At 38.1% G+C, this 27,456-nt stretch overlaps 1 protein-coding gene across 1 annotated transcript in view; it reads left to right on the top strand.

The window, feature by feature from the left end:
• The window catches only part of SMARCC1 (SWI/SNF related, matrix associated, actin dependent regulator of chromatin subfamily c member 1), a 183,385-nt gene that overhangs the window by 62,061 nt on the left and 93,868 nt on the right, over positions 1-27,456 (top strand). Inside the window, exons 10-15 of the mRNA XM_039228159.1 lie at positions 2,342-2,463; positions 6,624-6,748; positions 13,673-13,732; positions 18,148-18,185; positions 21,631-21,752; positions 26,482-26,553. Of these exons, the coding sequence (XP_039084090.1) occupies positions 2,342-2,463; positions 6,624-6,748; positions 13,673-13,732; positions 18,148-18,185; positions 21,631-21,752; positions 26,482-26,553 (539 nt within the window). The remainder of the gene's footprint in view (positions 1-2,341; positions 2,464-6,623; positions 6,749-13,672; positions 13,733-18,147; positions 18,186-21,630; positions 21,753-26,481; positions 26,554-27,456) is intronic.

Below are 27,456 nucleotides of genomic sequence, written 5' to 3' on the forward strand. Positions count from 1 at the left end.
CTGGATGGCTGAGTCATTTAAATGTCTGATGCTTGATCTCAGATCAGGTCTGGATCTCATGGTCGGGAGTTCAAGACCCATGTTCGGCTCTGCATTGGGCATGAGGCCTACTTAAAAGAAAAAAAGAAACTGGGTCTTTTTCATATCCTTTTATTTATAATTTGTCATTATTTGCTTTGGAATTTGACTTAAATTTTATTTTTCATTTAGCCTCCCCCCCCCCCAATATACTTACATATTTGTTTTCCTTTAATGTATTTCTAACCATATCTTTTTTGTCATTAGGAATATTTAATTTCTTTATCACATTATTAAACAGGTCTGTCCATAGCCATTTCTATTCAGATTTAGATGGTTTATTTATTCACTTATTTTTAGGGTTATTCTATAAAAATGTATTTAATGCATGTTTTTAGGGGTGGGCACCAGGCTGACCCTGTTGGTAGAGCACATGACTCTTGATCTTGGGGTCATGAGTTCAAGCCCCACATTGGACATGTCGTCTACTTAACGTGTTAAGGGGGCACCTGGGTGGCTCAGTCAGTTAAGTGTCCAACTTTGGCTGAGGTCATGATCTCATGGTCCGTGGGTTCAAGTCCCATGTCAGTCTCTGTGCTGACAGCTCAGACCCTGGGACCTGCCTTAGATTCTGTCTCCTCCTCTCTCTGCCCCTACCGTGCTTGTGCTCTTCCTCTCAAAAATAAAATAAAAGTTAAAAAAAATTTTTTTTAAATGTTAAGGGGTGCCTGGGTGGCTCTTTCAGTTGAGCATCTGACCCTTGATTTTGGCTCAGGTCATGATTCCAGGGTCGTGGGATCTGGCCCTGTGTCAGACTCTGTGCTGAGCATGGAAGTTGCTTAAGATCTTCTCTGTTTCCCTTTGTCCCTTTCCCCTGCTCATGCTGTCTTTCTTTATCTAAACTTAAAAAACAGAAAATATTAATAGCTCTTTTTAAAAATTTAACTTCAGGGGTGCCTTGGTAGCTCAGTCAGTTAAACATCTGGCTCTTGGTTTTGGCTCAGTTTATGTTCTCATGGGTCGTCAGCTCGAGCCCTGCATCAGGCTCTGTGCTGACAGTGTGGAGCCTGCTTGGTGTTCTCTCTGTTTCTCTCTCAAAAATAAATAAATTTTAAAAACTTAAAAAAGTTAAACTTCAGGGGTGCCTGGGTAGCCCAGTTGGTTAAAGGTCTGACTTCAGCTCAGGTCATGACCTTGCAGTTCGTGGGTTTGAGCCCTGAATTGGGCTCTGTGCTAACAGCTCAGAGCCTGGAGCCTGCTTCAGATTCTGTGTGTGTGTGTGTGTGTCTCTCTCTGTCTCTCCCTCGCTCTCAAAAATAAAAATTTAAAATTTTTATTATTTTATTATTAAATTTTTATTTTATTAAGATTTTATTATTTTATTATTAAAACACTTTAAATGTTTAACTTCAGACTTACTGAATGTATAGTGTGTGCAGTTTAGATTTCCTCTAAAGCTCCCTGTAGAGGTATGTAAGATGACTCAGTTTTCCAATTTGATGCTACAGAGCTTCTGAAAGGAAGCAAGTAGGTAAGGAATATGAGGATACCAGAGATAATGTTTAATTGATGTTTTAATTTCTGTGTTTTCTTAATTTTTATTTTTTGTACTTCAGGTATAGTACTTTAGATTATCTAGGTGTTAATTCTTTATTGTCTGTTTTATTAAATCCATAGTTACCATCTATGGTTGAATTTTGTATATTGATTGTGTATTCTGCAACTGCTGAGCTCTTTAGTTCTGATCAGTTTTTGGTAGATTTCTTAGGGTTGTCTGTGTATGAGGTCATGCCGGCTCCAGCTGCAAATAGAGATATTTCTACTTCTATAGATTACTTTTAAATCATAAATTACAATCTTATTTAACATCTTTTATGTTATAAAATTTTCTCATATTCCTTTTACTGATGTGTCAGGAGCGGTTTCAGATACATTTCCACAAGTTTATTCACCAGTGTTTGTATTATCATTAATTTAATAGCAGATGTTTCATCTTCTTCAGTAGTTGAAAGTGTTTTTCCCGTCTGAAACACTGTGAACAGGAACAGATTTTAGTTGTGCAGGATTTGAGCGTGTCTGTTTCATGGCATAGTTTGAATACTTGGGGGATGGTTCTGATATTTCCGTTGGTGGTGCATCACCTGGAAGGTCAGAGAAAGTCTTGACTATCGGTGGTCCAGGACTCTTAATGATGTTCCTTTCAGTGGCTCTGAGCTAGTCTATTTGGTGTTATTCTTGTGAAAACTCATCTTGGGCAAAGGTTTGTAGACACTGAGGAGTCACAAAGGGTGGCTGATATTTATTTCCATTTACTTCTTCCTAGCCAGTCAGAAGTCCAGAGAGAAGAGATAGAAAAGCATCGGCTAATGCTCGAAAGAGGAAACATTCGCCTTCCCCTCCGCCTCCTACACCCACAGAATCCCGGAAGAAAAGTGGAAAGAAAGGGTAAGAACTGCAGCATGATTCAGAAGGTATTAAAACAAACTCTAAAGGATGTTCCAGATTTTTACATTTATACTAGAAGTTTTGCTCAAAGGAAGTTGGCTGACTTGGTGGAAATATTTGCTTTGACAGCTCATCTTGTCAGCTGTTACCTGATGGCCATCTTACGCTGTATTTATACTAAGGCACCTTGTGTTCAAGGTAATCTCTACAGTGACATAATCGTAGTAAGTCTAATTAACATGCAACACCACACATAGTTAGAATTTTTTTTCTCGTGATGCTACTTTCTTAGCAACTTTCAAATACGTAATACGGTGTTAACTGCAGTCACTATACTGTATATTACACCCCCAGGATTTATTTATAATGGGAAGTTTATACCTTTTGACCAATTCATCCCACCCCCTACCTTTGGCAACACCAGTGTATTTCCTCTACCAATGAATTTATTTTTCTAGATTACACATGTAAGAGAGATTATATGGTATTTATTTTTCTCAGTTATTTCACTTAGCAAAGTGGCCTCAAGGTCCATACATGGTGTCCCAAGTAGCAGAATTTCCTTTTTTTTTTTTAATGGCTGAATAGTAGTGCATCTCTCTCTCCCCGTCCCTGTCTGCCTCCCTCCCTCCCTCCCTCTCTCTCTCTCTCTCTCTCTCTCTCTCTCTCACTCACACACACACACACACTGTCACTCAACTCGTTTAACTTTTTTTTTTTTTTTACAAATAGTTTATTGTCAAATTAGTTTCCACATAGCACTCAGTGCTCATCCCCACAAGTGCCCTCCTCCATGCCCATCCCTCCTCCCCCCCACATCCATCAGTCCTCAGTTTTTGTCAGCATTCAAGAGTCTCTCATGGTTTGCCTCTCTCCCTTTCCCCCACCATTTCCGCCCTTCTTCTCCCCCTTGTTCCTCCGTCAAGTTCCTCCTAATCCTCCTATACGTGCAAACATATGATATTTGTCCTTCTCTGCCTGACTTATTTCGCTCAGCATAACACCCTCAAGGTCCATCCATGTTGCTACACATGGCCAGATTTCATTCTTTCTCATTGCCATGTAGTATTCCATGGTATAGATAAACCGCATCTTCTACGTTTAACTTTATATTAAGTTAAAGAAGACATACTATGATATCTAATTTGTATTTATTTATTTATTTTTAGTGTTTTATTTATTTTTAGGAGAGAGAGACAGCGTGAGCAGGGGAGGGTCAGAGAGAGAGGGAGTCACAGACTCTGAAACAGGCCCCAGGCTCTGAGCTGGCAGTCAGCACAGAGCCCGACGCGGGGCTCGAAACCACGAACCGTGAGATCATGACCTAAGCGAAAGTCGGACGCTTAACCGACTAAGCCACCCAGGAGGCCCTCTAATTTGTATTTAAAATATAGCCACTCCAATTCCATGATCAAATTCTGAGAGAAACTATTTTTCTCTCTCTGGGCTAGCTGTGGGAAGGCGATAAACCTTGGGCTTCTGGACTGGAGCTTTGGTTCATAGCTTAGTGAGGGTGGAAACCATTTACAGAATCTTAAAACTGAAAGGGATCTTTGAAGTATCCTAAACATCTTTATCTTAAGCAGGGATTGAGGTTCATGGTAGACAGGTGACTATTCCAAGGTCACATAGAGAATTTTTGCTTAGAGTCAGGATTCAAAGCTAGTTGCTCAGCTTCCTGTTCCTGTATCCTTTCAGCTAAATTCTATCACCGTTAGCAAGGTCTGAGGGTAGATTGTTTGGCTCTTCGTCTTTCTTTCCTTTTTTTCCCCTCTCTTCCTTTCCCTTTGTAAGATAGCCATCTGGTGGTGTCTTCATTTATACGAAGGTACCTTGAATACAGTCTTTTTTCTGTATCTAATTATATATTGAGCAATGTGGCTGGTAAGGAATTTAAGAAATTATATTCACCATTTAAGAAATTGTATATTCATTAATTTTACTAAGAAATTAGTGTCTGTCATTTTATCAATTTATCACAAATAGTCATTTGTGATTAGAATGACTCCTAGAGGAAATGAACCTATGTCTCTTTCATGTTCAGCGTAGTGCCTTGTTCAGGGCATTTGCATTTGTGCTTAGTGAATCTTGCTTGCATGGGGATTTTAGTTTCTATTGAATAAGTTGATTTGGGGATTAAGTGAGACTTGAAAGCCCCTGTACAGCGTCTGGTTTGAAATAGATAATTAATAAATGGCAGATTTACTTAACATTTATATATTAAGTAGATAATTAATTTCAGTCTTGTCTAGCTCAAAATATTGTAGTCTTAGAAAATGACAGCTTGCAAAATGGATGCTTTCATGTGACTGTAAATTTGTTAACATTTCTGGCTGTTGACTGTAAAGATCTATTTTGTATCTTTTCTCCATTAACTTCCTTTTACTGACTCTGTAGCTGAGTTAGCTTTTTTTTATGCCCAGAACATGCCTTAAATCATTGTTGTTGTTTTTTTTTTAATGTTTTATTTATTTCTGAGAGAGAGAGACAGCGTGAGTAGGAGAGGGTCAGAGAGAGAGGGAGACACAGAATCTGAAACAGGCTCCAGGCTCTGAGCTAGCTGTCAGCACAGAGCCTGCGGGGCTCGAATCCACGAAAATCATGTTATTTCTTGAAGGGTAGGGTTATCTGAACCATTATTAACTATGCATAGAAGCTTTTAGAGATGTTAAAAAGCTCTACGTTTTGTTATTTTGTAAAATATACTGTGATATAAAAAACCCCACAAAAGTAGATTTTTCTTTAGCTATTATGAGAGTAACTTCATTACGTAAATATCTAATCTGAACCTTATGGTTGATGTGCAGAGAATTCAGAACTCCCTGCTAACCGTGTGAAGAAAGCCACACAACTTTGCCGGGTATTCCTGGACCTGAAATCGATGTATGCTTCTTCCCACTTCAAGGCTGAGATTCAGTGCCAGGACACCAGTGGTCACCAAACCAAGACATGGTGTCTAGAAGGCTCACAGTGATGGCATTGATCCTCTCCTGAGTGTAAAGCCCACCAAATTAAGCCCCCAACTCAGTTTTGCATGCCCTTGACCTGAATACATCTGTCCCCTTGTGAACATGCATTTGAGTTTCATTATAAATTCCCTTTAACGAAAAAACACTGACATTTATTTTTCTAATGTTTGTTTTATTGATCTTTCTTGTGTCTTTTCTTCCTTTTTTTTACATACTTAATTCCTTGCCACCTTTAGGTTCATATACTTCTAAACAATTGCCACGGATTTTTTGTTAAAAATTAAAAAAAAATTTGCCTGTATACCTGATTGTTATCTATTTCAGTATTTTTTCCCGCTTAGAAGAGAACTTTGCTCACTCTCAGCAGTTTGAGGACTCGGGCTGCCCCACTGTGTGTTTCTGTCACCTCTTTGTCCCCTGCTTCTCTATTGTCAGTGTGCTCAGGGTTCCTGCCTGTTCCTTCCCAGGCAGGTTGTTTCTTATCTTAACACCTTTATGTCTTCATTCATCATTCTGAAACATTGCATACTTTTTGGTGAGTTGTTATAGTTCTCGTTAGCTTTAGTATCCCTTCAATCCTGATTCACTTTTTATTTTCTTGAACTTTTATTAATTTCTCTGTGTTGGTACATATCATTATAGGAGGTAGATGATAATTTCTGTCTTGTATCCTGTGTAATCCCTCAGTCATTCCATTAGTATTTGAACCCTAATCTGCTTTCTGGAAAATATTAGTTTTAAAATAAACTAAAGAAAGAGCAATAGCAATTAAAAAAAAATTAGTACCATCCTAAATTGCAGTTCCTGATATTGGATGATACAAAGAACCAGGAAAATACAGTTGTACATATCTTTGAGAAAATTTCTTATGTAAGTGATTGTTTATGATGTGAGATAAAATACGTGCCATATTTCCTTAGCAGATGTTCTTTTATTATACTAATTTAAAACCTTTAGGTTACTATCTGCAATTTGTATTGTGGGATTTCTGTGCCCATTTCTGGCACCCAATAACCTTTATTTTCCTTTTGGCTGGTTAGATGTAATTTAGGAATGTACCTAATTTTTTTTAAAATTTCTATTTGTCTTTTAAAGCAATTCTGAGCCTAGGTGGTAACAATGAGGTTAAAGCCTTTGAAATTGCTATGAGTAGCTATAGTCATTCTTATTTATATACCCTATGTGTTTTAGCCAAGCTAGTCTTTATGGGAAGCGCAGAAGTCAGAAAGAGGAAGATGAGCAAGAAGATCTTACCAAGGACATGGAGGACCCAACACCAGTACCCAACATAGAGGAAGTGGTACTTCCAAAAAATGGTTTGTATTTTTCTGCCTAGAATATCAGAGTATTAGATGTGATTTAATCATTCTTAGCAGTGCTTCAGAATGAATCCTTTCTTGCTGTGTCCCTAGTTACCAACTTTCAAAGTCAAAATGTTTATGAAATTACCTTTTGCCTAATCTTTTCGTGTACATTGCTACTTACTGAGAAAAACACTGTGACTAAAGAATTCTGTAAATTTAGCTATGCCTTAAAATTAATGGTTCTTAAATCCTAGTAGAATCAATCTACATATGAGAAGGTGGAGTACTTATCCATGTACATTTTAACCTGTTTCAGTCAGTTATTAAGAGAAGGATGTTAGTTAACTGTATTTGTGGGTTTGTCTGTTTTTGTCTTTGATGCCTGTGTATTTTCTTTCTTTTATGTATTTTCAAGTACTTTGAAGCTCTGCTGTTTAAGGGCATATACATTTAGCACCATCATGTCCTCCTGATGAACTGACTCGTGTTGTGTGTCTCTTGATGCCATAGTAGTGCTTGTCTTGAAGGTCGGGTTCTCTGCTAATAATACAGCCTCATCATACCACACTCTTTTTTATTTCTACATTTTTTTAAATTAGTCCTCATGTACGTAACTCTAGTACAGCAGGTCTGTAAATTACACAGCTGTGTTCTTACACTTTATTTTTTATTTTTTAAAGTTTGTTTTTATTTCTCTCTGCCCCTTCCCCATGTACACATGGCAGAGAGGGCTAGAGGGAAGGGGCAGAGAGAAATGGAGAGAGAGAAACCAAAGCAGGCTCGTACTGACAGTGCCTGCTTACAGGCACTGCCTATGCTATGAGCCCTATATGGGGCTTCATCTCACTGTGAGCTCATGACCTGAACCTAAATCAAGAGTCAGATGCTTAACCGACTGAGCCACCCAGGGATCCCTGTTCTTACACTTTAGATTTCTAACTTACATCTCTCTTGCATCCTGTTAGTTTCACTTTGATTATGTAAAGCATATTGCTTTTTTTTTTTTTTTTGGTTTTTATTTATTTATTTTTTACAAATAGTTTATTGTCAAATTAGTTTCCACATAACACTCAGTGCTCATCCCCAAAGTGCCCTCCTCCATGCCCATCCCCCCTCCCCCCCACATCCATCAGTCCTCAGTTTTTGTCAGCATTCAAGAGTCTCTCATGGTTTGCCTCTCTTCTTTTCCCCCACCATTTCCGCCCTTCTTCTCCCCCTTGTTCCTCCATCAAGTTCCTCAAAAGCATATTGCTTTTAAGCAGCATATTTTTGAGGCTTGTTTTTATTCTCCTAAAAAACCACATTTTAAAAAAATATTACTTTTTGGAAGTCTGTTCTCACCACATTTTTTTTTCAACTTATTTTGAGAGAGAGCGGGTGCATGCGTGCCTAAAGAGCGAGTGGGGGAGGGGCATGGAGAGAGGGAGAGAATCCCAAGCAGACTCTGTGCTGTCCACTCAGAGCCCATTGTGAGGCTCTATCCCATGAACCATGAGATCATGATCTGGGCTGAAATCAAGAATTGGTTGATTGATTGACTGAACCACCGAGATGTTCCCACATTTTCTGTTTTTAATTAGAATATGAAGCCCACTGAAATGTAACAGAACGGTTGATGTGGTTGGGCTTAAATCTTCCATTATGATTTTTTTTTTTCTATTTGTCCCTTGTTCTCCCTCTTCTTTTGCCTTAATCCACTACTTTTAATGTTCTATTCTGGCTTCTCTGTTTTTCTTTTATTTTAGAACTTGTGTGGTTTCTTTTATATATATATACATATGCTATAAATATATATATATATACCATAGTTCTAATTGAGATGTTTTTCACATGGTATAAAATTGACCAGGTTAGAGTGTATTTTAATTACTCCAGTGGCTTTTTTAGTATTTTCATTATGTTGTACAATCATCACCTCTTTCTTAATTCTAGAAAATTTCCATTCCTCTGAAAAGAAACCCCTTATATACTGGGGTTAGTCCAAATTTTCCTCCTATATTCTGGCAAATCCACTATTCTGTTTTCTGTTACATAGATTTTCACAGTTCCCTATTTGATTTTTAACTATTTTTTTCTTCATGGTTTTATAGGGATTATAGCATATATCTTTTTTCTTTTTAAGATACTATTTTTAAATAATCTCTACACCCAGTAGGAAGATGAACTCATGATTTCGAGATCAAGAGTTGCATGCTCTACTAACTGTGCCATCCAGGCATCCTTATATCCTTCTTTATTGAATCTGCTTTGAATCATTACTGTGTAGTTGAGATAAAAATATGTGAATTTTACCATAATTTACACCCTTTCAGTTTTTCTGTGAAATTTTCATATATTTTATTTCCACATGTATCATAATCCCCACAACATTTTTCTCTTTCTTTTTCTCTCTCTCTTTTCTCTTTTCTTTTCCTTCCTTCCTTCCTTCCTTCCTTTAGTCATTAGTTATATTTTTAAGAATTTAAATAATGAGGGGCCCCTGGGTGGCTCAGTCGGTTAAGATTTTGGCTTAGGTCATGATTTCACAGTTCCTATGATTTCCTGCCCCACATCGGGCTCTGTGCTAACAGCTCAGAGCCTGGAGCCTGTGTCTCCCTATCTTTCTGTATATCCCCCGCTTATACTCTTGCCTCTCTCTCAAAAATAAAAATTTAAAAAAATTTTAATGAAAAATAAATAATGAAAAAGATAATTTACTTTTCTTTTACCGTTTATTTTTGAGAGACAGAGCATGAGTGGGGGAGGGGCAGAGAAGAGAGGGAGACACGGAATCTGAAACCGGCTCCAGGCTCTGAGCTGTCAGCACAGAGCCTGACGTGGTGCTTGAACTCACAAACGGTGAGATCACGACCTGAGCCGATGTTGGGCGCTCAACCGACTGAGCCACCCAGGTGTCCCAAAAAAGAGAATTTAAATAATGAAAAATAGTCATCTATAATATTATAGCTGTTCCTAAAAATAATTTATTTTGCAATACTGAGCACTAAAATCTAAACAAATGTATTTTTAAATTCACATGGAAGAGGAATTCACAAAAGTAACCAAATATATTTATTTACTTTATTTTTTATTCTTTTTTAATAGAAACTCTGTTTTTAAAGTAAATTCTCCACCCAGCATAGGGCTCAATCTCACAACACTGAGATCAGGAGTTGCATGCTCTACCAACGAAGCTAGCTGGGCACCCCCAAATACTTATTTTATTTTATTGTTTTTTTTTTTTTTAATGTTTGTTTATTTTTGAGAGAGAGAGAGAGACAGAGACAGAGCATGAACAGGGAAGGGAGAGAGTGAGAGAAGGAGACACAGAATCTGAAGCAGCTCCAAGTTCAATCTGTTAGCACAAAGCCTGATGCAGGGCTTTAACCCGTGAACCTGCAAGATGATGACCTATGCCAAAGTTGGATGCATAACTAACTGACTCACCCAGGCGCCCCTCATTCATTATTTGTTTGTTTGTTTTTTAAGTTTATGTATTTCAGTAATCTCTGCAGCCAACGTGGAGCTCCGACTCACAACCCCAAGATCAAGAGTCGCATGCTCTTCCAACTAAGCCAACCAGGCACCCCCGAAATACTTATTTTATTTATTTATTTATTTATTTTTTTAAATATTTTTTATTTATTTCTAGGAGAGAGAGAGAGACAGTTTGAGCAGGGGAGGGTCAGAGAGAGAGGGAGTCACAGACTCTGAAACAGGCTCCAGGCTCTGAGCTGCCAGTCAGCACAGAGCCCGACGCAGGGCTCGAACCCACGAACCACGAGATCATGACCTAAGCGAAAGTCGGACACTCAACTGACTAAACCACCCAGGCGCCCCCCGAAATACTTATTTTAAATAAAAAAGCTAATAAGGTGGTGGTAGTCTAAACTGTAAAGCTGTAATAATGAATGTAGTATGATTTGGACACTGGAATGGCTGAATCCATTAGTGGAATAGAATGTTGGTTCAACTGTAGATCCATATTTGTTTATAAATTTAATTTACTATGACTTTGGCAGTGCCATTTTGTGGGAAAAGTCCAAACAGTTGCATAAATACATCTGATAAAATTTTGTATTCTTATTTGTGTCATAAATAAGAATTTAAGCTTTAGGTGGATTCAGGTGTCAAATTTAATAGCAAAATTGTTGAAGTAACTTCCGAATATTGATGTACGTCATGCAAGTGTTAGCCTTGGATAAAATATTCATTAGCCATTTAACAAAGAATTAGAACCCTAAATTTGTATAAAGATTCTTAACATCCTATAGAGTAAAGGGCAAAGTATTCCCCCTGCCCCTTGAAGAACTACTTTATTATGTATTTATTTTTAAAATGTAATTCCAAGTTGGGTAACATATAGTGTAATAATGATTTCAGGAATAGAATTTAGAGGTTCATCCCTGACATATAACATCCAGTGCTCATCCCAATAAGTACCCTCCTTAATGCCTGTCACCAGGTTAGCCTATTCCCCCACCCAGCCCCCCCCCCCGCCAGGAACCCTCAGTTTTCTCTTTGTATTTAAGAGTCTCTTATGGTTTGTCTCCCTCTCTTTTTTTATTTTTGCTTCCCTTCCTCTAGATTCATCTGTTTTGTTTCTTAAATTCCACAGAATAGTGAAATTGTCTTTCTCTGACTGACTTATTTTATTTCCATTTAGCTTAGTATACTCTAGTTCTGTCCACATTGTTTCAAATGGCAAGATTTAATTCTTTTTTATCACCTAGAAATATTCCATTGTGTGTGTGTATGTATCACATCTTTTTAAAAAAATTTTATTAATACTTATTATTTTTTTTTTTTATGTTTTATTTATTTCTGAGAGAGAGAGACACAGCGTGAGCAGGGGAGGGTCAGAGAGAGAGGGAGTGACTGAAACAGGCTCCAGGCTCTGAGCTGGCAGTAAGCACAGAGCCCGATGCGGGGCTCGAACCCACGAACCGCGAGATCATGACCTAAGCGAAAGTCGGACGCTTAACCGACTAGGCCACCCAGGTGCCCCTATTAATACTTATTTTTGAGAGAGAGAGAGACTCAGAGTGCAAGTGGGGGAGGGTCAGTGAGAGACAGAGACACAGAATCTGAAGCAAGCTCCGGACTCTGAACTGTCACCACAGAGCCCAGCGCAGGGCTTGAACTCACAAACGGTGCGATCAGATCTGAGCTGAAATCAGATGCTTACCCAACTGAGCCACCAAGGCACCCTATACTACATCTTCTTTATTCATTCTTCTGTTGATGGACATTTTGGCTCTTTTCCATACTTTGGCTGTTGTCGACAGCACTGCAATAAATATTGTGGTGCATGTGCCCCTTCGAATCAGCACTCCTCTATCCTTTGGATAAATACCTAGTAGTGCAGTTGCAGGGTCATAGGGTAGATCTATTTTTAACTTTTTGAGGAACCTCCACACTGTTTTTCCATAGTGGTGGCACCAGTTTTCCCACCAGCAGTGCAAAAGGGTTCCACATCCTCACCAACATCTGTCATTGCCTGATTTAATTTTAGCCATTCTGACAGGTGTGATGTGATATCTCAATGTGGTTTTGATTCATATTTAAGGGCAAAGTATTGTATACTGGTAATTTTATCAAATTTCAGGGCCATTAAATGTATGGAAAGATGCTAACGGCATTAAAGTAACATTTTTTATCTATTAGTTTTTAAAAACTTAGAAAATAGATGATTCTCAAAGTACTGATGTTTTGACAAAGTGGGTATTCTCAGATGCTGTTGGTGGAAGTATAAATTAATGAAGCCCCTTAAGACAATTTGGCTGTATCTATTCAATTTTAATGTGTAGATACAGTAGTGGTTTTAATTTCAGAGCCCATTTTAAGTAATTATAGGCATGCGGTAAAGATGAATGTAAGAGGATGTGGATTATGTTACAGTGAAAAATTGAAAATAAAGTTGCCATCAATATAGGGCTGGTTACCTTATGACCCATCCATGGACATAGTGGATTTATTGAAAATGAAATAGTTGTACATAATTGAAGTATATAATTAAAAATACTTAACATGAAGGGGCACCTGGGTGGCTCAGTCAGTTAAGTGTCCAACATCAGCTCAGGTCATGATCTCACAGTTCGTGGGTTCGAGCCCCGCGTTGGGTTCTGTGCTGACAGCCAGCTCAGAGCCTGGAGCCTGCTTCAGATTCTGTAACTCCCTCTTTCTCTGACCCTCCGCTGCTCATGCTGTCTCTCTCTCTCCCTCAGAAATAAATAAAACATTAAAAAAAAATACTTAACATGGAATGGTCACATAGATACACTGTTGAATGACAAAAAGTAGAATGCTAAGGAAGAAGCTCAGTATGGATAACACTTCTATAAGATTTAAACCCCTCAGATAGGGTTTTTTTTAGGTTTATTTATTTACCTTGAGAGAGAGAAAATATGAATGGGGAGGGGCAAAGAGGGAGAGAAGCTCAAACTAGCTGGAGGGGGACATAGAGCTCGATTCGATGACTGTGAGTTTATGACCTAAGCCAAAACTAAGAGTCAGATGCTTAATCGACTAAGCCACTCAGGTGCCCCTAAACCGCTCATACAGGTTTTGAAGTTTGCAGAGATTTATAATAGGTATCTGTTCTAGCTTAGTTTATTTACCTAAATGAATGGCACAAAAATGGGAATCCACAAACACACAGAAAATGTAATAAAAAATACTTTTGGGGAAGGGATTGAAAGATTATTTTCAGGTTTTGCTGTGTATTTTGTACTTTTATCATGAAAAAATTGCTGCTTGGGTAATAAATTGCAAAATGGCAGTCTTACATTAAATGTTAATATTTTTTTTATTGGACTTAGAGTTTTTCATGAAGGTGAGCACTGGATGATGGTGGTTTGCAGTGATATTCATGTAGTTTTTAATCATCTTTTGTCTTTTCTTCTTTTAGAAAAGTAGAACTTTCCCCCTAAACCATGATTTTTTTTTTCTTTCTAGTGAATCCAAAGAAAGATAGTGAAAATACACCCGTTAAAGGAGGAACTGTGGCAGATCTAGGTAAAAACCAAAACAACTTGCACACTTCGGTGTTGTGTCTGTCAGTGATTCAGCTTCTGTCATGATTCTTCCTTTCCTGAGAGATGTCGCACCCAGTGACTATGCTTTCCAGCGCACATGGTGACTATGGTCACCAGCACCACTGTCAGTTTGTTTTTCTGCCATGTTAGGAAATTTAATTTCCTGTGATCCATCTTTTTTCATTCTTACTGATTTGTGTTTTGCATCTTTAGAGCAAAGTCTATTGACTTTTTTTTTAAGTTTGTTGACTCTTAAATACTTTATTTCCTAAAAGTATTTCTTCTAGTTTGCTAAGTAATACAAGATGAGAATGGCATCATCCATTCATAGTAGTATTTGCAAATTACAGAGTACATTTTCACGAGTACGGCATGGTCCTTGGATGTGCTGGAGGGTAAGAAGAGGAATGTAGTCACTTGTTGCACTTAAAAAAAAAAAAAAAGTAGAGGTGTAAACATCTTTGTCCTTGAGAGTTGTACATGGATCTCAGTTTCTCTCTTCACTTGTAAAAATCAAGGGAGAACCTAGTGTTTTCAGGATATACTACATTTTTGATTTTAGGGAATTTTATACCTGAAGGGGCTTTTGAGGTCTCCTTATTTGATAAATGAAACTTCAGTTTCTCTATCTGCTCACTAAGTGAATTAAGTATTTCAAAGAAATTGCAGAGATTCTTGATGGCAACTAGGATGGATAGTTAAAGGGTTTTTTTGTTTTGTTTTGTTTTTTACTTCATTTCACTGTATCCTCCGCCTTAAAGCCTCTCATTGAACATCAGGTCTAATTTTGATAATGTTAAAAGTAGAAATAGAAAATTGTCTTGACAGTTTATATAAAGTTGGTGTTAGGTCAACAAAATAAGTGAAACAAATGCTGTCAAAACATTTCTATCTTAATTGCTTTTAACATTATTAATAGAATATTAATAACTATCAATAACTTCCATTTTCTGTAAGTTTATATTGCTTTTTCCACAAATGCTGTGTCCACTGAATCAAAGGCCAAGAAAACAAAACTGGCTATACACAGACTTTTACGTTTTCTGTAATGTGACAGAGTAAATGATTGATACTCTTCACTTGCACAGTTTGTTGAACAGAATGATAGTTGTTTTTTTTTTTTTTAATTAACCATTTTATTTTTCCTTTATTTAGAGAAACACCTGGAAAGAGGGAGGGAGGGAGAGAGTGCGAGCATGTGAGAATATTAAGCAGGCTTCATGCTCAGCCCCACAACCCTAGGACCATAAGTTGAGCCAGAATCAAGAGTTAGAAATTCAGCCAGCCAGGCCACCCACGTGCCCCAATAGTTTGTGTTTTTTAAGTGTACATCCTAAAAAGGAATCAATCTGTAGTTTTATGAGCATAGACAATTGTCCTTTTAGAAATGAGAGTGACTATGAGAGTGTTTTTGTGATAGACTTTATCAAAGTAGTCAAGTTGAAGACAGTTTTAAGAACTGGATAGAAGTTTCGATTAGATCTAAAATTTTTAATGCTAGGTATAAGAGTTCTGTTTGTGTTTGCAAACGGCTCGAGTTCTAAACAGTAGGGGTGTTTTGGCTGAAGATGCTGCTCGTTACAGCTGGAGAGCTGGAGTCTGTAGAATTTGAAACTGTTGGCCTGGCCTCTCATCCAAGGACCAGGCTTCTCCACGGATCACTTAAGCATCTGGCTTTCTGCATTCGCCGTAACCTGAATCATTTGCCAAGGGTAACTGATCCATTAAGTGGGAATTCCTGTTCATAGACTTATTTATTGTTTTAACTGGTCCATATTCTGCCTTATATGTCACCTAGCTAAATATCCCGAGTCCTTTCTTCCTTCCTTTCTTTTTTTTTTTTTTTAAATGTTTTATTTATTTCTAGGAGAGAGAGAGAGACAGCATGAGCAGGGGGAGGGTCAGAGAGAGAGGGAGTCATAGACTCTGAAACAGGCTCCAGGCTCTAAGCTGGCAGTCAGCACAGAGCCCGATGCGGGGCTCGAACTCACGAACCGCGAGATCATGACCTAAGCGAAAGTCGGACGCTTAACCGACTAAGCCACCCAGGCGCCCCTTCCTTCCTTTCTTAAGATCGCTGAAAGGTCAAGATCCAGGGGCTGAGGTGAGAGTGTGATTGCCTACATCTAGAAGGAGGAAGAGAACGTTTATTAGTACTGTTTCGGAATCCCTAAGCAGGGTGGCCCTTCTACTTTAGTACTGGCAGAAGTCTATTTTCTTTGGGTACCAAGACTTCCTCTAGGACAGAAATCTGTCACTAATTTTATTTTATTTTATTTTATTTTATTTATTAAAAAAAATTCCTTAATGTTTATTATTTTTGAGAGAGAGAGCTAGAGTGAGCAAGCTTGAGCGTGAGAGGGGCAGAGAGAGGGAGACACAATACGAAGCAGGCTCCAGGCTCTCAGCTATCAGCACAGAGCCTGACGTGGGGCTCGATTCCATGAACCGTGAGATCATAACCTGAGCCGAAATAGGACGCTTAACTAACTGAGCCACCCAGGCACCCCTGCCAAACTGAATTTAAATGATATATTTTGACCAGAGAGAGACCATTAAGTTGTGTTACCACCATATAGTGAGAAATTGGTTATCATGGGGTTTACCAAGATCCAAAGAACAAAAAATTCATTTTTGACAACCTTAGTTAGAACTGTTAGTCACTTTGTAGAAAAAATGTAGTCCCTGTGTGGAGCTGGGTGACCATAATTTATTTAGCACACAGTGAATCCCCTATTTCTGATAGCAGGTGTTTGTCTAACTTACAAATCAAGCAACAGTGTCCATCTCTGTTTTGCATATTTGCCAGGTATTGTTCTACATATGTTTGCATTTCATTGTAAAACCATCTTAGTCCTGTGTGGTTTTTTTCTTTAAAAATTTTTTTAATGTTTATTTATTTTTGAGAGAGAGAGAGATAGACAGAGTTTGATTGGGGAAGGGACAGAGAGAGAGGGAGACACAGTATCTGAAGCAGGCTCCAGGCTCTGAGCTGTCAGTATAGAGCCTTACATGGGGCTTGAACTCAAGAACTGCAGTATCGTGACCTGAGCCAAAGTTGGATGCTTAATCCACGGAGCCAGCCAGGCACTCCAGTCCTGTGTTATTGATGAAGTGCAGCCCAGAGGAGTTCAGTAATGTTTCCAAACGTACAGCTGTTAAGCAGCAGAGCACAGACTCAGGTCTATATATAGTGCCAGTGCTTTGTGTCACTGCACTCTGCTCTTGTGCTGGGCTCATTTCTCCCAGCCTTCATAGCTCATAGTGACCTTTCAGATTTGTGAAGATGCCAGGTCTGTTCTCATCTCAGGCTCTTTGACCATGCTGTTTCCTGTCCCTGGAATGCTTGCTTTGTTTTCCTATATGTTTCAGCTAAAATGTTATCTTTTCAGAGAGTTTTTCCTCTTTATTTGGAAGGGTTTACCCACCCAAACCCTCTCTAAAATAAGAGTTTGTTTTTCTCTGGATACCAGCTTTCAACATCTGAAATCTTTTTGAGTATTTTCCTTCCTATCTCCTGCCACTTCCAACTGGGATGTAAACTCCATGAAGGCAGGGACCTTTTCTTCTTTTTCCTGTGTCCTTAACATTTAGACCATGACTGGCACATAGTAGAGGCATTCTAAAGAATATAGTTGAATGTTTGAGTGCTACCTGTTCACGTATTACTGATCTTTTTATATTATCTAAAGTAGACATTGGCATACTTATTCTGGAAAGGGCCAGCTAGTAAATATTTTATACAGTATGGGCCATATGGTCTCTGTCACAGTGTATCAACTTTGCCATTATCATGTAAACAAAGTAATAGTTAATATATAAACAAATGTCCACACTGGCACTTTTACTTTTTGCTGTGGAAATCAGTTGCCTGGTTTAAATTGTACTTGGGTTTATTCATGTTCTTTTTCAAGGCCAGCATTTAGGGTTTGGAGTCTTCTCTCCTCAGAAGTTATTAACACTGTTACCAGGACTTTATCTGTACTGACTGATTCTCACCTCTTTACTTTTCATTTCATCACTCATTTCCTCTGAGATCCAAAGTGTCATTACTTTGTTTCATTAAATCTCAGGAGGCAAAGGTCCTAATCAAGTCCCTTACCTTTTATTAGTAAGATCATGACTATGATTAGTAGCCCAAGCAGTACTGAATTATAAATTCCCTGTTGTTGGAAATTTTTAATTATTTAATGCTTTGAAGCTCTGTTAATCTTTGTGTTTCTGTGTATAGTTCCAATGTACTGAATTATTAGAGGTGGGTTTGCTTTAATAATATTTTATTTCTTTCCTTTTCTCTTTCTAGTAGCAATTACTTAAAGTTTTAAAAATTATCTTGAAGTTTCCAAGTAATCCATTTACCTGGTTTTTACATAATTGTATATTTTGGTTTTTCAGATGAGCAGGATGAAGAAACAGTCACGACAGGAGGAAAGGTAACCGTTTAATTAGGCCTGGTGCAAAAGTAGCTATATAAGGGTCCAATGTATGGAGCAGTAGAAATACTGAAAGTGTCTTAAAAATACTCAATTTTGAGGCCCTTCTGATTTTTGTTTTTAGCCCATCTCTGAAATAATTTGTCTTTCTTGACTCCTAACATTTTTCAAAAGGAAATTTCTGTCTTCTAATGTAGTGTTCCTCCTATGCTAATTTTTGATTCTGTTAGAGTCCTGGTTACAAAGTAGTAATCAGAGGTGAATCCAATGTTCCAGGTGTTATCCAATGGTACAGATGAGCAGGGACCATACCTTGCCTTGATTTTCTCCCTTCCATTTCCATCAGTTCATTTCCAGTCCACAGCTGATTCGGCCTTTGATCATGCACTTAACGTTTTTTGAACTATTGTAGTCAGCTGCTTCCTGTTGCATCAGTTCTGTGGTGGAGACATTTCAGTAATTATGCTGTTGAAAGGTGTGGGATTTAAGGCAGGATTTTAGTTTTCTTTTTAGTAAATGGCCCATTGTTCATTCATACTGTCAGTTTTGTTTAATAAGTATAACTAATCCCTAATCTCTTTGAAATAATTTTCTTCCTTTGCTGAAAATGGATAGTTCTTTTTCATTGAGTCAGAGATATCCCCCAAATTGATTGTTGTGGTTTTTTTTTTTTTTAATATTTTTATTTATTTCTAGGAGAGAGAGAGAGAGACAGCGTGAGCAGGGGAGAGTCAGAGAGAGAGAGGGAGTCACAGACTCTGAAACAGGCTCCAGGCTCAGAGCTGGCAGTCAGCACAGAGCCCGACGAGGGGCTCGAACCCACGAACCGCGAGATCATGACCTAAGCGAAAGTCGGACGCTTAACCGACTAAGCCACCCAGGCGCCCCAATTGTTGTGTCTTTTATAAATTCAAGGAATGAACCTATTTATCACAGGATTGCCCTGAAAACTATTTCAAGAAATTCCTCTATGTAATGCTCTTCATCTGAATTGTTCTTATGATTTTTTTTTTAAGATTTTATTTTTAAGTAATCCCTGCATCCAGTGTGGGCCTTAAACTCATAACCCTGAGATCAAGAGTTGCATGCTTCACTGACTAAGCTAGGCAGGCACCCTATAATTTTCTTTTTTAAGTCAGACTTCTTTAGTTAATGAGCTACTTAAAATCATTAACAGATGTTACATTTGTAAAAATATTTTATTTCGTGTAAATACTCTTATGTGGTAGTGAAAAAGACCCAAATAAAAAGCCAAACAATTGGCCATAGGAGATTTTTTTTTTATGCCACGGGCAAGGGGAACCAGGGCATTTTGAAACCAAGACTAAGTCTTGTATAACTGAACCCAAAACTGATGAGAAGTATTTACTGTAACACCTTGTCCCACGATGTCATCCTGCACATTTCCTCACTCAGATAATTAAACCATAGAGTATTGGCTTTTCTTTAAGTCTATTTTAAAAAGTTTTTGTCTCAATGTTTATTTATTTGCTTTATTTTTATTTTTTTAATGTTTATTTATTTTTGAGACAGAGAACGAGCAGGGGAGGGGCAGAGAGAGAGGGAGACACAGAATCTGAAGTAGGCTCCAGGCTCTGAGCTGTCAGCACAGAGCTTGATGTGGGGCTCGAACCCACAAACTGTTACACCATGCCCTGAGCTTAACCAACTGAGCCACCCAGGTGCCCCAATGTTTATTTATTTTTGAGAGACAGAGACAGAGCATAAGCAGGGGAGGGGTAGAGAGAGAGGGACAGAATCTGAGGCAGGCTCCAGGCTCAGAGCTGTCAGCCCAGAGCCTGACACAGGGCTCGAACTCACAAATGGTGAGATCATGACTTGAGCCTAAGTCTCAGGTTTAACTGACTAAGCCACTCAGGCGCCCCCTGTGGGACTTTATCAATTGCAGTGCCATTCTCTCCTGAATAAAGGTGATATTTTGTGTTCTAATTGAGTTTGAGAAACCTTCATCTCAGAAATACATTAACCCAGAAATACATTAACCCTGAGCATGGTTTTTACTAGCTCCCCTAATTTGGGAATAAAAGTTCTTACCTTTGTCATCAATATTAGCATATTTATTGCAACATCATTTAAGTAACAACCGGAGTTCCTTGGGACTTTATTTTTTTATTTTTATATTTTTTTTATTTATTTCTAGGGGAGAGAGAGAGACAGTGTGAACAGGGGAGGGTCAGAGAGAGAGGGAGATACAGAATCTGAAACAGGCTCCAGGCTCTGAGCTAGCAAGCACAGAGCCCGACCTGGGGCTCGAACCCACGAACCGCGAGATCATGACCTAAGCGAAAGACGCTTAACCGACTAAGCCACCCAGGCGCCCCTCCTTGGGACTTTAAAACATTACCTTTTTTTCCGTACTCATTGATCTTAAGGAAATTACTGTCTTAAGTTTCTAGACAGTAATACTAGATCCTTACTTCAAATAATACAACATAGATATTTATACTGAATGAAGTTAAAGGTAGAAATTAAAGTAGAAACAGTATAAAAGAGTACAATTTAAAATTTAACTGGTTTTTAATAGGAAAGAATTTCATAAGAATAAAAACAGTAAAAACACCACAGATAAAAAGTTGATAGATTTAACTGTACAAAATTGGAAGACATCTGACTGTCATAGAAACGACTTATTTCCTGTGGTGCTTTTGATAAAAATGTTTAATTGGAAGTTAATTATGAAGAATCAATAAGATACAGTTTATTAAACATTGTACAAGTCATGTGATCTGGAGTTTTAAATCCTTTGAATGTCCTTTAATACACCCCCAAAGGGAGGCAGGGATTGTATTAGCCAGGCTAGGTTCTCAGGTGGAATCGTTAGTAAAACTTCCATAAATCGGATAAAAATCAGCTGACTTTTATTAGTGACAGTGATTAAGAGTGTAGGCCCTATAATCAGGATTCCTGAAATTCTACCCTGTTTATAACTTATTAGTTCAGCGTATCATTTTCTCACCCACAAAAAAGGTGGTAATCCCTGCTATTACTGTGAGGAATGAATGAGATAAGGTGCATATAGTCGCTAGTAGATACTTACTGATGAATCTTCGGGTAGGGGAAGGCTTGTCATTATGCTTCATTAGGGTCTTTGAATCACCTCCTTATAAATCACTTGAGAACCCTAGGATTCGATAAAACTGGACAAGCAAGAAGCAAGCTCTTGTGGGAAAAGTTTGAGTCTTCTCGGAGTTGATTCCCTTATCTGTAAAAGGGAGGACTAAAATTTGCTATGTTATCTGGGAATCTTGTAAAGATTAAAATACCTTAAAACTGTGAAAGGTTGTTTTTATTTGAAATTTGTTTCTCCAGTCCTTGAAATTGGATCAGCTAGCTTCATTTTATACCCTAATATTAGAAGTTTGAAAGCTGTTACATATCTCTCTATAGTTCTCTGTTTCTCTCAGCTCTGGCTTCTTTTCTGTAGGAAGATGAAGATCCTAGCAAAGGTGATCAGAGTCGTTCACTTGATCCTGGAGAAGATAATGTGACAGAGCAGACCAATCACATTATTATTCCTAGTTATGCATCGTGGTTTGATTATAACTGGTGAGTGGGCCGTGTATATCTGTGAATACGATACTTTGGTGTGGGAGAACTTCCTTGAAATTATGTTGTGCCTTTCTGCCCAAGACTGTCTTGTCATTAATCGTTGTCAGATGGATGAAAGAAGATGGAAAGTGATTTTATTTTAACTTCGTAATGTGTGTGGGTTTTTTTTTTTTAAGTTTTTAAATTTATTTATTTAGAGAGACCTTGTGCGTGTGAGTAGGGGTAGTGCAGAGAGATAGAGACAGAGTGGGAATCCCAAGCAGGTTCCACACTTGAATCAAAATTCAAACCCATGAACCATGTGATATAACCTGAGCTGAAACCAAGAGTTAGACATTTAACCAACTGAACCACCCAGGCTCCCCTGTAATGTGTTCTTTAAAGCAGTTTAGGGATGGAAACTAAGTTGTGTTGTACCCAGGGAGTGTAAAATTTTGTAAGCTTAAACTTAATCAGTTATGATTCAGATGGACAAATACTTAGATATTTGATAATTATAAAATATTGGCATTCGTTAAATGATTTTAAAATATAAGGGGTGCCAAGCTGGCCCAGTTGGTAGAGAATGCAACTCTTGATCTTGGGGTTGTAGGTTTGAGCCCTACGTTGGGCATAGAGACTACTCAAAAATAAGAAAATCTTTAGTAGTGACTTCATTTTAATAGGCTTTTTTTTTTTTTAGTGCACTTTATAACTAATGTGGGGCTTGAACTCATGACCCTGAGATGAAGAGTTACATGCTCTACCAACTGAGACAGCCAGGTACCCTAGTAGGAAATATTTTTAACGTTAGGCTTTTCATGTATAAAAATTTCAAGAAAACACTCTCCTCAGCATATTCCCTGTCATTTACCACAACCATTTGTCACCATTGGAGTGTGGTTGGAAATAACTGTAGTCCTAGATATTTTATTAACTACTTAATGAAGTGTGACTATTTCATGTCAGGCTGATTTTTATTTGGCTTTTTATTTTTATGTGTACCAGAACTTACCCTCCAAATAGTTAGCTTCTTTAAGGTATTTTCACTGGAAAGTTATATATTTAACTTAAATGATGGTGCCCTTACTCAGAATCTAGTGGTCTTATTTGGATCTATCGCCTGCTCTCAAAAATTATACATTATCAGTCTTTAAGGATAGATGTGATTTTATGTATATGTGTAGTTATACATGGCATTTAGACATATATACATTTTTTAGAAGCCAATTTAAAAGAAAAGGATAGGGGCGCCTGGGTGACTCAGTTGGTTAAGTGTCCGACTTCGGCTCAGGTCATGATCTCACGGTTTGTGGGTTTGAGCCCCGCGTCGGGCTCTGTGCTGACGGCTAGCTCAGAGCCTGGAGCCTGGTTCAAATTCTATGTCTCCCTCTTTCTCTGACCCTCTCCTGCTCACTTGCACGCGCTCTCTCTCCCTCTCTCTCTCTCTCTCAGAAATATATAAAAAACATTAAAAATTTTTAAAATTAAAGAAAAAGATAGATGATCGATTTGGAACTATATTTTTTTCCAAAACCACAAAGTATGACTCTAAAATTGAGTCTTTTCTGCATGCCTTTAACACCTCTGAATGCCGTTCCTAAATGTTTTAAATAAATAGAAGCTGAAACAAAGTAAGTATATAGCTTTTCTTTGAAGGTCAATCTTCATTATGTGTTAAATAATTTTTATATTTGGACATGTCTCAGTATCACTGTTACTAATTATAATTACATGTTCAGGTTCAGAACGGTTTTAAAGGACACACTTGAAACTAGCGTTCTTTTCCTCTAAAATGAAAAAAGTGCAAAGTTATCAATCATAGTACATAACTTGGTAGGTTTTTATAGGTTACAGAAACACTCATTTATATTATAACCACTGCGTGTCACAAAGCTTGCTCTTGTGGATACTGGAGGTTTGTGTCACACTCCTATTTTATAGATAGAAGTAAATACTATGTGGAAGTGCTCAGAGTCACAGTTGACAGTGGAAGAACTCAAGATTTTCTGATTCTGAGTACTCCACTTCCTGAGTCACTCTCAGAACCTAAGCAGTTAGCAGCCCGCACATATGGAAAAGAAAGTGCTTGAGATTAAACATTCATGTGTGTTTTGTTCTTAGTGAATATAGAAATTGTGGTTTTTTGGTGTGTGTGCAGGCTTTTCCTAACCTGTAGCAATAAAACAATGAGAAGTATATTGGAACTATATAATTAATTGCTTACATCTATTCTTTTCATAGTAAAACTTGGAAAGTTGTTACACTATATATAACATTAATTGTGTTTTAGGGATTATCTTCCTACACATTTCCAGGTAGTTCATTGTATTTATAGTATTTGGCAGTACAGATTCAGTTCAAACAATTTATATGTTCTCAAATAATGCAAGAGTGAAAGTTTTTTTGTTTTTTGTTTTTTTTTAAGTAAACTCTGTGCCCAGTGTGAGGTTCAAACTCATGATCAAGAGTCAGATGCTCTACCAACTGAGCCAGCCAAACAGTGCTTTTAGTTACATTCACGGATTATTGATTTGCTCTTCTCTTTGTAACCTGTACATGTTGCATATCTGGACAGCCACTGAGACACTAGAAAGTGTCATCAGTAAAAACGTTGATTTTGTAGTAGGATCAAAAATCTTTATACTAGATACACAGTTGGGTCATTTGTATAGTTCACGAGGCTTGATTTTACATGGTCTCTGTAGTGGTTTCATCTGTAACATTTTATAAAATTATCAGTGCCTCTACCTAATTAGTAAAAATTAGTTCTGTGATTGATTTCCTTGTTTGTTTATAAATCTTTATTTTCTTAATTAAAAAAAATTTTTAATATTCTTGAGACAGAGAGAGAGTGTGCGTGTGAGTATGGAAAGGTGAGAGAGAGAGGGAGACACAGAATCTGAACCAGGTTCCAGCTCTGCACTATCATCATAGAGCCCAGTGTGAGGCTCAGACTCCTCTAACCGTGAGATCATGACCTGAGCCAAAGTCGGACTCTTCACCAACTGAGCTACCTAGGCGCCCCATAAATGTTTATTTTTGAGAGAGCACAAGCAGTGGAGGGGCAGAGAGAGGGGGATACAGAGGATTCAAAGGGGACTCGGCACTGAGAGCAGAGACCCCCATGCGAGGCTCAAACTCAGGAACCATGAGATCATGACCTGAACTGAAGTTGGGATACTTAACTGACTGAGCTACTCAGGCATCCCTTGTTCTGTGATCTTTATATAAAGGCAGTAGATTACTGAAATCGTAAAAAAAAAAAAATTTTTAATGATTGTTTATTTTTGAGAGAGAGAGAGAGAGAGGGTGAGTGGGGAAGGAGCAGAGAGAGAGGGAGACAGAGAATCTGAAGCAGGCTCCAGGGTCTGAGCTGTCAGCACAGAGCTTGACACGGGGTTCAGACTCACGAACTGTGGGATCATGACCTGAGCTGAAGTCAGACGCCTAACCGACTGAGCCACCCAGTCGCCCCTGAAATCTTTTTTTTTTTTTTTTGAAAGAGAAACAGAATGTGAGCAGGGGAGGGGCAGAGAGAGGAGACACAGAATCTGAAGCAGGCTTTAGTCTCTGTCAGCACAGAGACTGACATGCGGCTCAAACTCATGAAGCATGAGACCATGACCTGAGTCGAAGTTGGATGCTCAACCAACTGAGCCACCCAGGCGGCCCAGATTACTGAAATCTTTTTTTTAAAAAAAGTTTATCACAAAGTTTCTGAGGGCTGGAAAAAAAGTTGCATTGATACGAAAAGCTCAAGAAACTGATTATTGTAAATTCCATCATCTTTTGGCTGGTTGTCACTTCACCAGTTTGTTTCTGTGCCAGCTGCTGCAATGTTTGCCAGCCAGTATCCAAAGAACTTTTAGTATTTTGTGGCTCATCATGTGGCCATGATATGTTCTGTCAAGTATATAATAAAATTTATAGCTTTCAGTGTGATAATAGAAGCTTTTGAGTTTGGTTATGGGAATAGAAAAACTAGTTAAGTATTGAGGGTGAGAGAGGGAAACCTTTATTATATGCTGTTTATAACTAGGAACTTATGCAAGCCAATTGGTTTTTTTAAAATAATGCTTGAGGGGCACGTGGGTGGCTGAGTTAGTTAAGTGTCCAACTTCGGCTCAGGTAATGATCCCACACTTCATGACTTCGAGTTCTGCATTGGGCTCTGCTGTTAGCACGGAGCCCACTTCGGATCCTTTGTCCCCTTTTCTATCTGCCCCTCCCTTCAAAAAAATAAACATTAAAAAATAATAATGTTCCTCTTTTGGATTTATCAGTTCCACTTTGAAAATTAAACAAGCTTAGCTTGGGGCGCTTGGGTGGCTCTGTCAGTTGAGCGTCCGACTTTGGCTCAGGTCATGATCTCACCCTCCCCTGCTCATGCTGTCTCTCTCAGAAATAAATTTATAAAAAAATTTAGAAATAAATAAACAAGCTTAGTTTAAATTTTAAGATTTTTTAAAATTTATTATTATTTTTTAAATATTTTATTTCTGAGAGAGAGAGAGAGAGAGAGAGACAGTATGAGCAGAGGAGGGTCAGAGAGAGAGGGAGACACAGAATCCAAAGCAGGCTCCAGGCTCTGAGCTAGCTGTCAGCACAGAGCCCGACGCAGGGCTCGAACCCACGAACCGTGAGATCATGACCTGAGCTGAAGTCAGACGCTTAACTGACTGAGCTACCCAGGCGCCCCAAGATTTTATTTTTTTAAGAGGACGTTTTGTTTTTTATTCCTCAGTATCCATGTGATTGAACGGCGTGCTCTTCCTGAATTTTTCAACGGGAAAAACAAATCCAAGACTCCAGAAATGTGAGTGAAATATAAACATGTAGTCCTGATACTGTTACTTTAGAATGGGGCTGATGTTTAAAGAAATTGTTAATTTGAATGTGTTTGGCAGGGTTTTGTTAAAATTGTTAAATAAAAAAGTATTTTGAGAGAGCGTGTGAGTGGAGGAGGGGCAGAGAAGTGGTGGGGACAGAATCCCAAGCAGTCTCTGTGCTGTCAGCTCAGAACCCAACTCCAGGCTTTGTCTCGCAAACTGTGAGAGCATGACCTGAACGGATATCAAGAGTCAGACACTTATTTTTTTTTTAAAAAGAGTCAGACACTTAATTGACTGAGCCACCCAGGCACCAGGGCAAGGGTATTGAAAGTCATACTTCTGAGCTCTTTTTTGCTAATGTTTGGAAGTTTGCAAATATGTTACTCCATGAGGAACACTGTTCATACCTCAGCCACATAGAATTCCTTGCTATAAAGGAAATTGTTCTAGATTTTTACTTCTTCCATTTGCATCATGAACCTATAACCTTAAACTACATGCATGTCAGTTCTTACAGCCAAGATTGAAATTGGTAATAGGCATTCACTAAAATGAGCTCAGTTTTCTTCCTTAACAGTTCCCAGTTTCTGTTTAGATTATGTATATTTATGTATGATGATCTGGGAGAAAGTGGACTCTTTATCTTATTTTCTTAATGAATAATTACTAATTGAAAGAATGCCAGATATGATGACAAAGGTGCCTATAAATTGATTTTAATTACATAAAGCATTGTTGTGCTTTTGCATTGGAAATAAAAACCTTTTTAGGGATGGAAGAATCTTTTTGAGAAGTATTTTTGTAAAGTTGTCTGTTGACTGTTAAATATACATTTCTGGAAACCCTTGCCCATAAAATAAATCCACACATGTCATACTATAAATACT

This window comes from Hyaena hyaena, unplaced genomic scaffold (genome assembly GCF_003009895.1).
Source record: "Hyaena hyaena isolate Hyena2069 unplaced genomic scaffold, ASM300989v1 scaffold_30, whole genome shotgun sequence".
In the NCBI taxonomy this organism is placed as follows: Eukaryota; Metazoa; Chordata; class Mammalia; order Carnivora; family Hyaenidae; genus Hyaena; species Hyaena hyaena.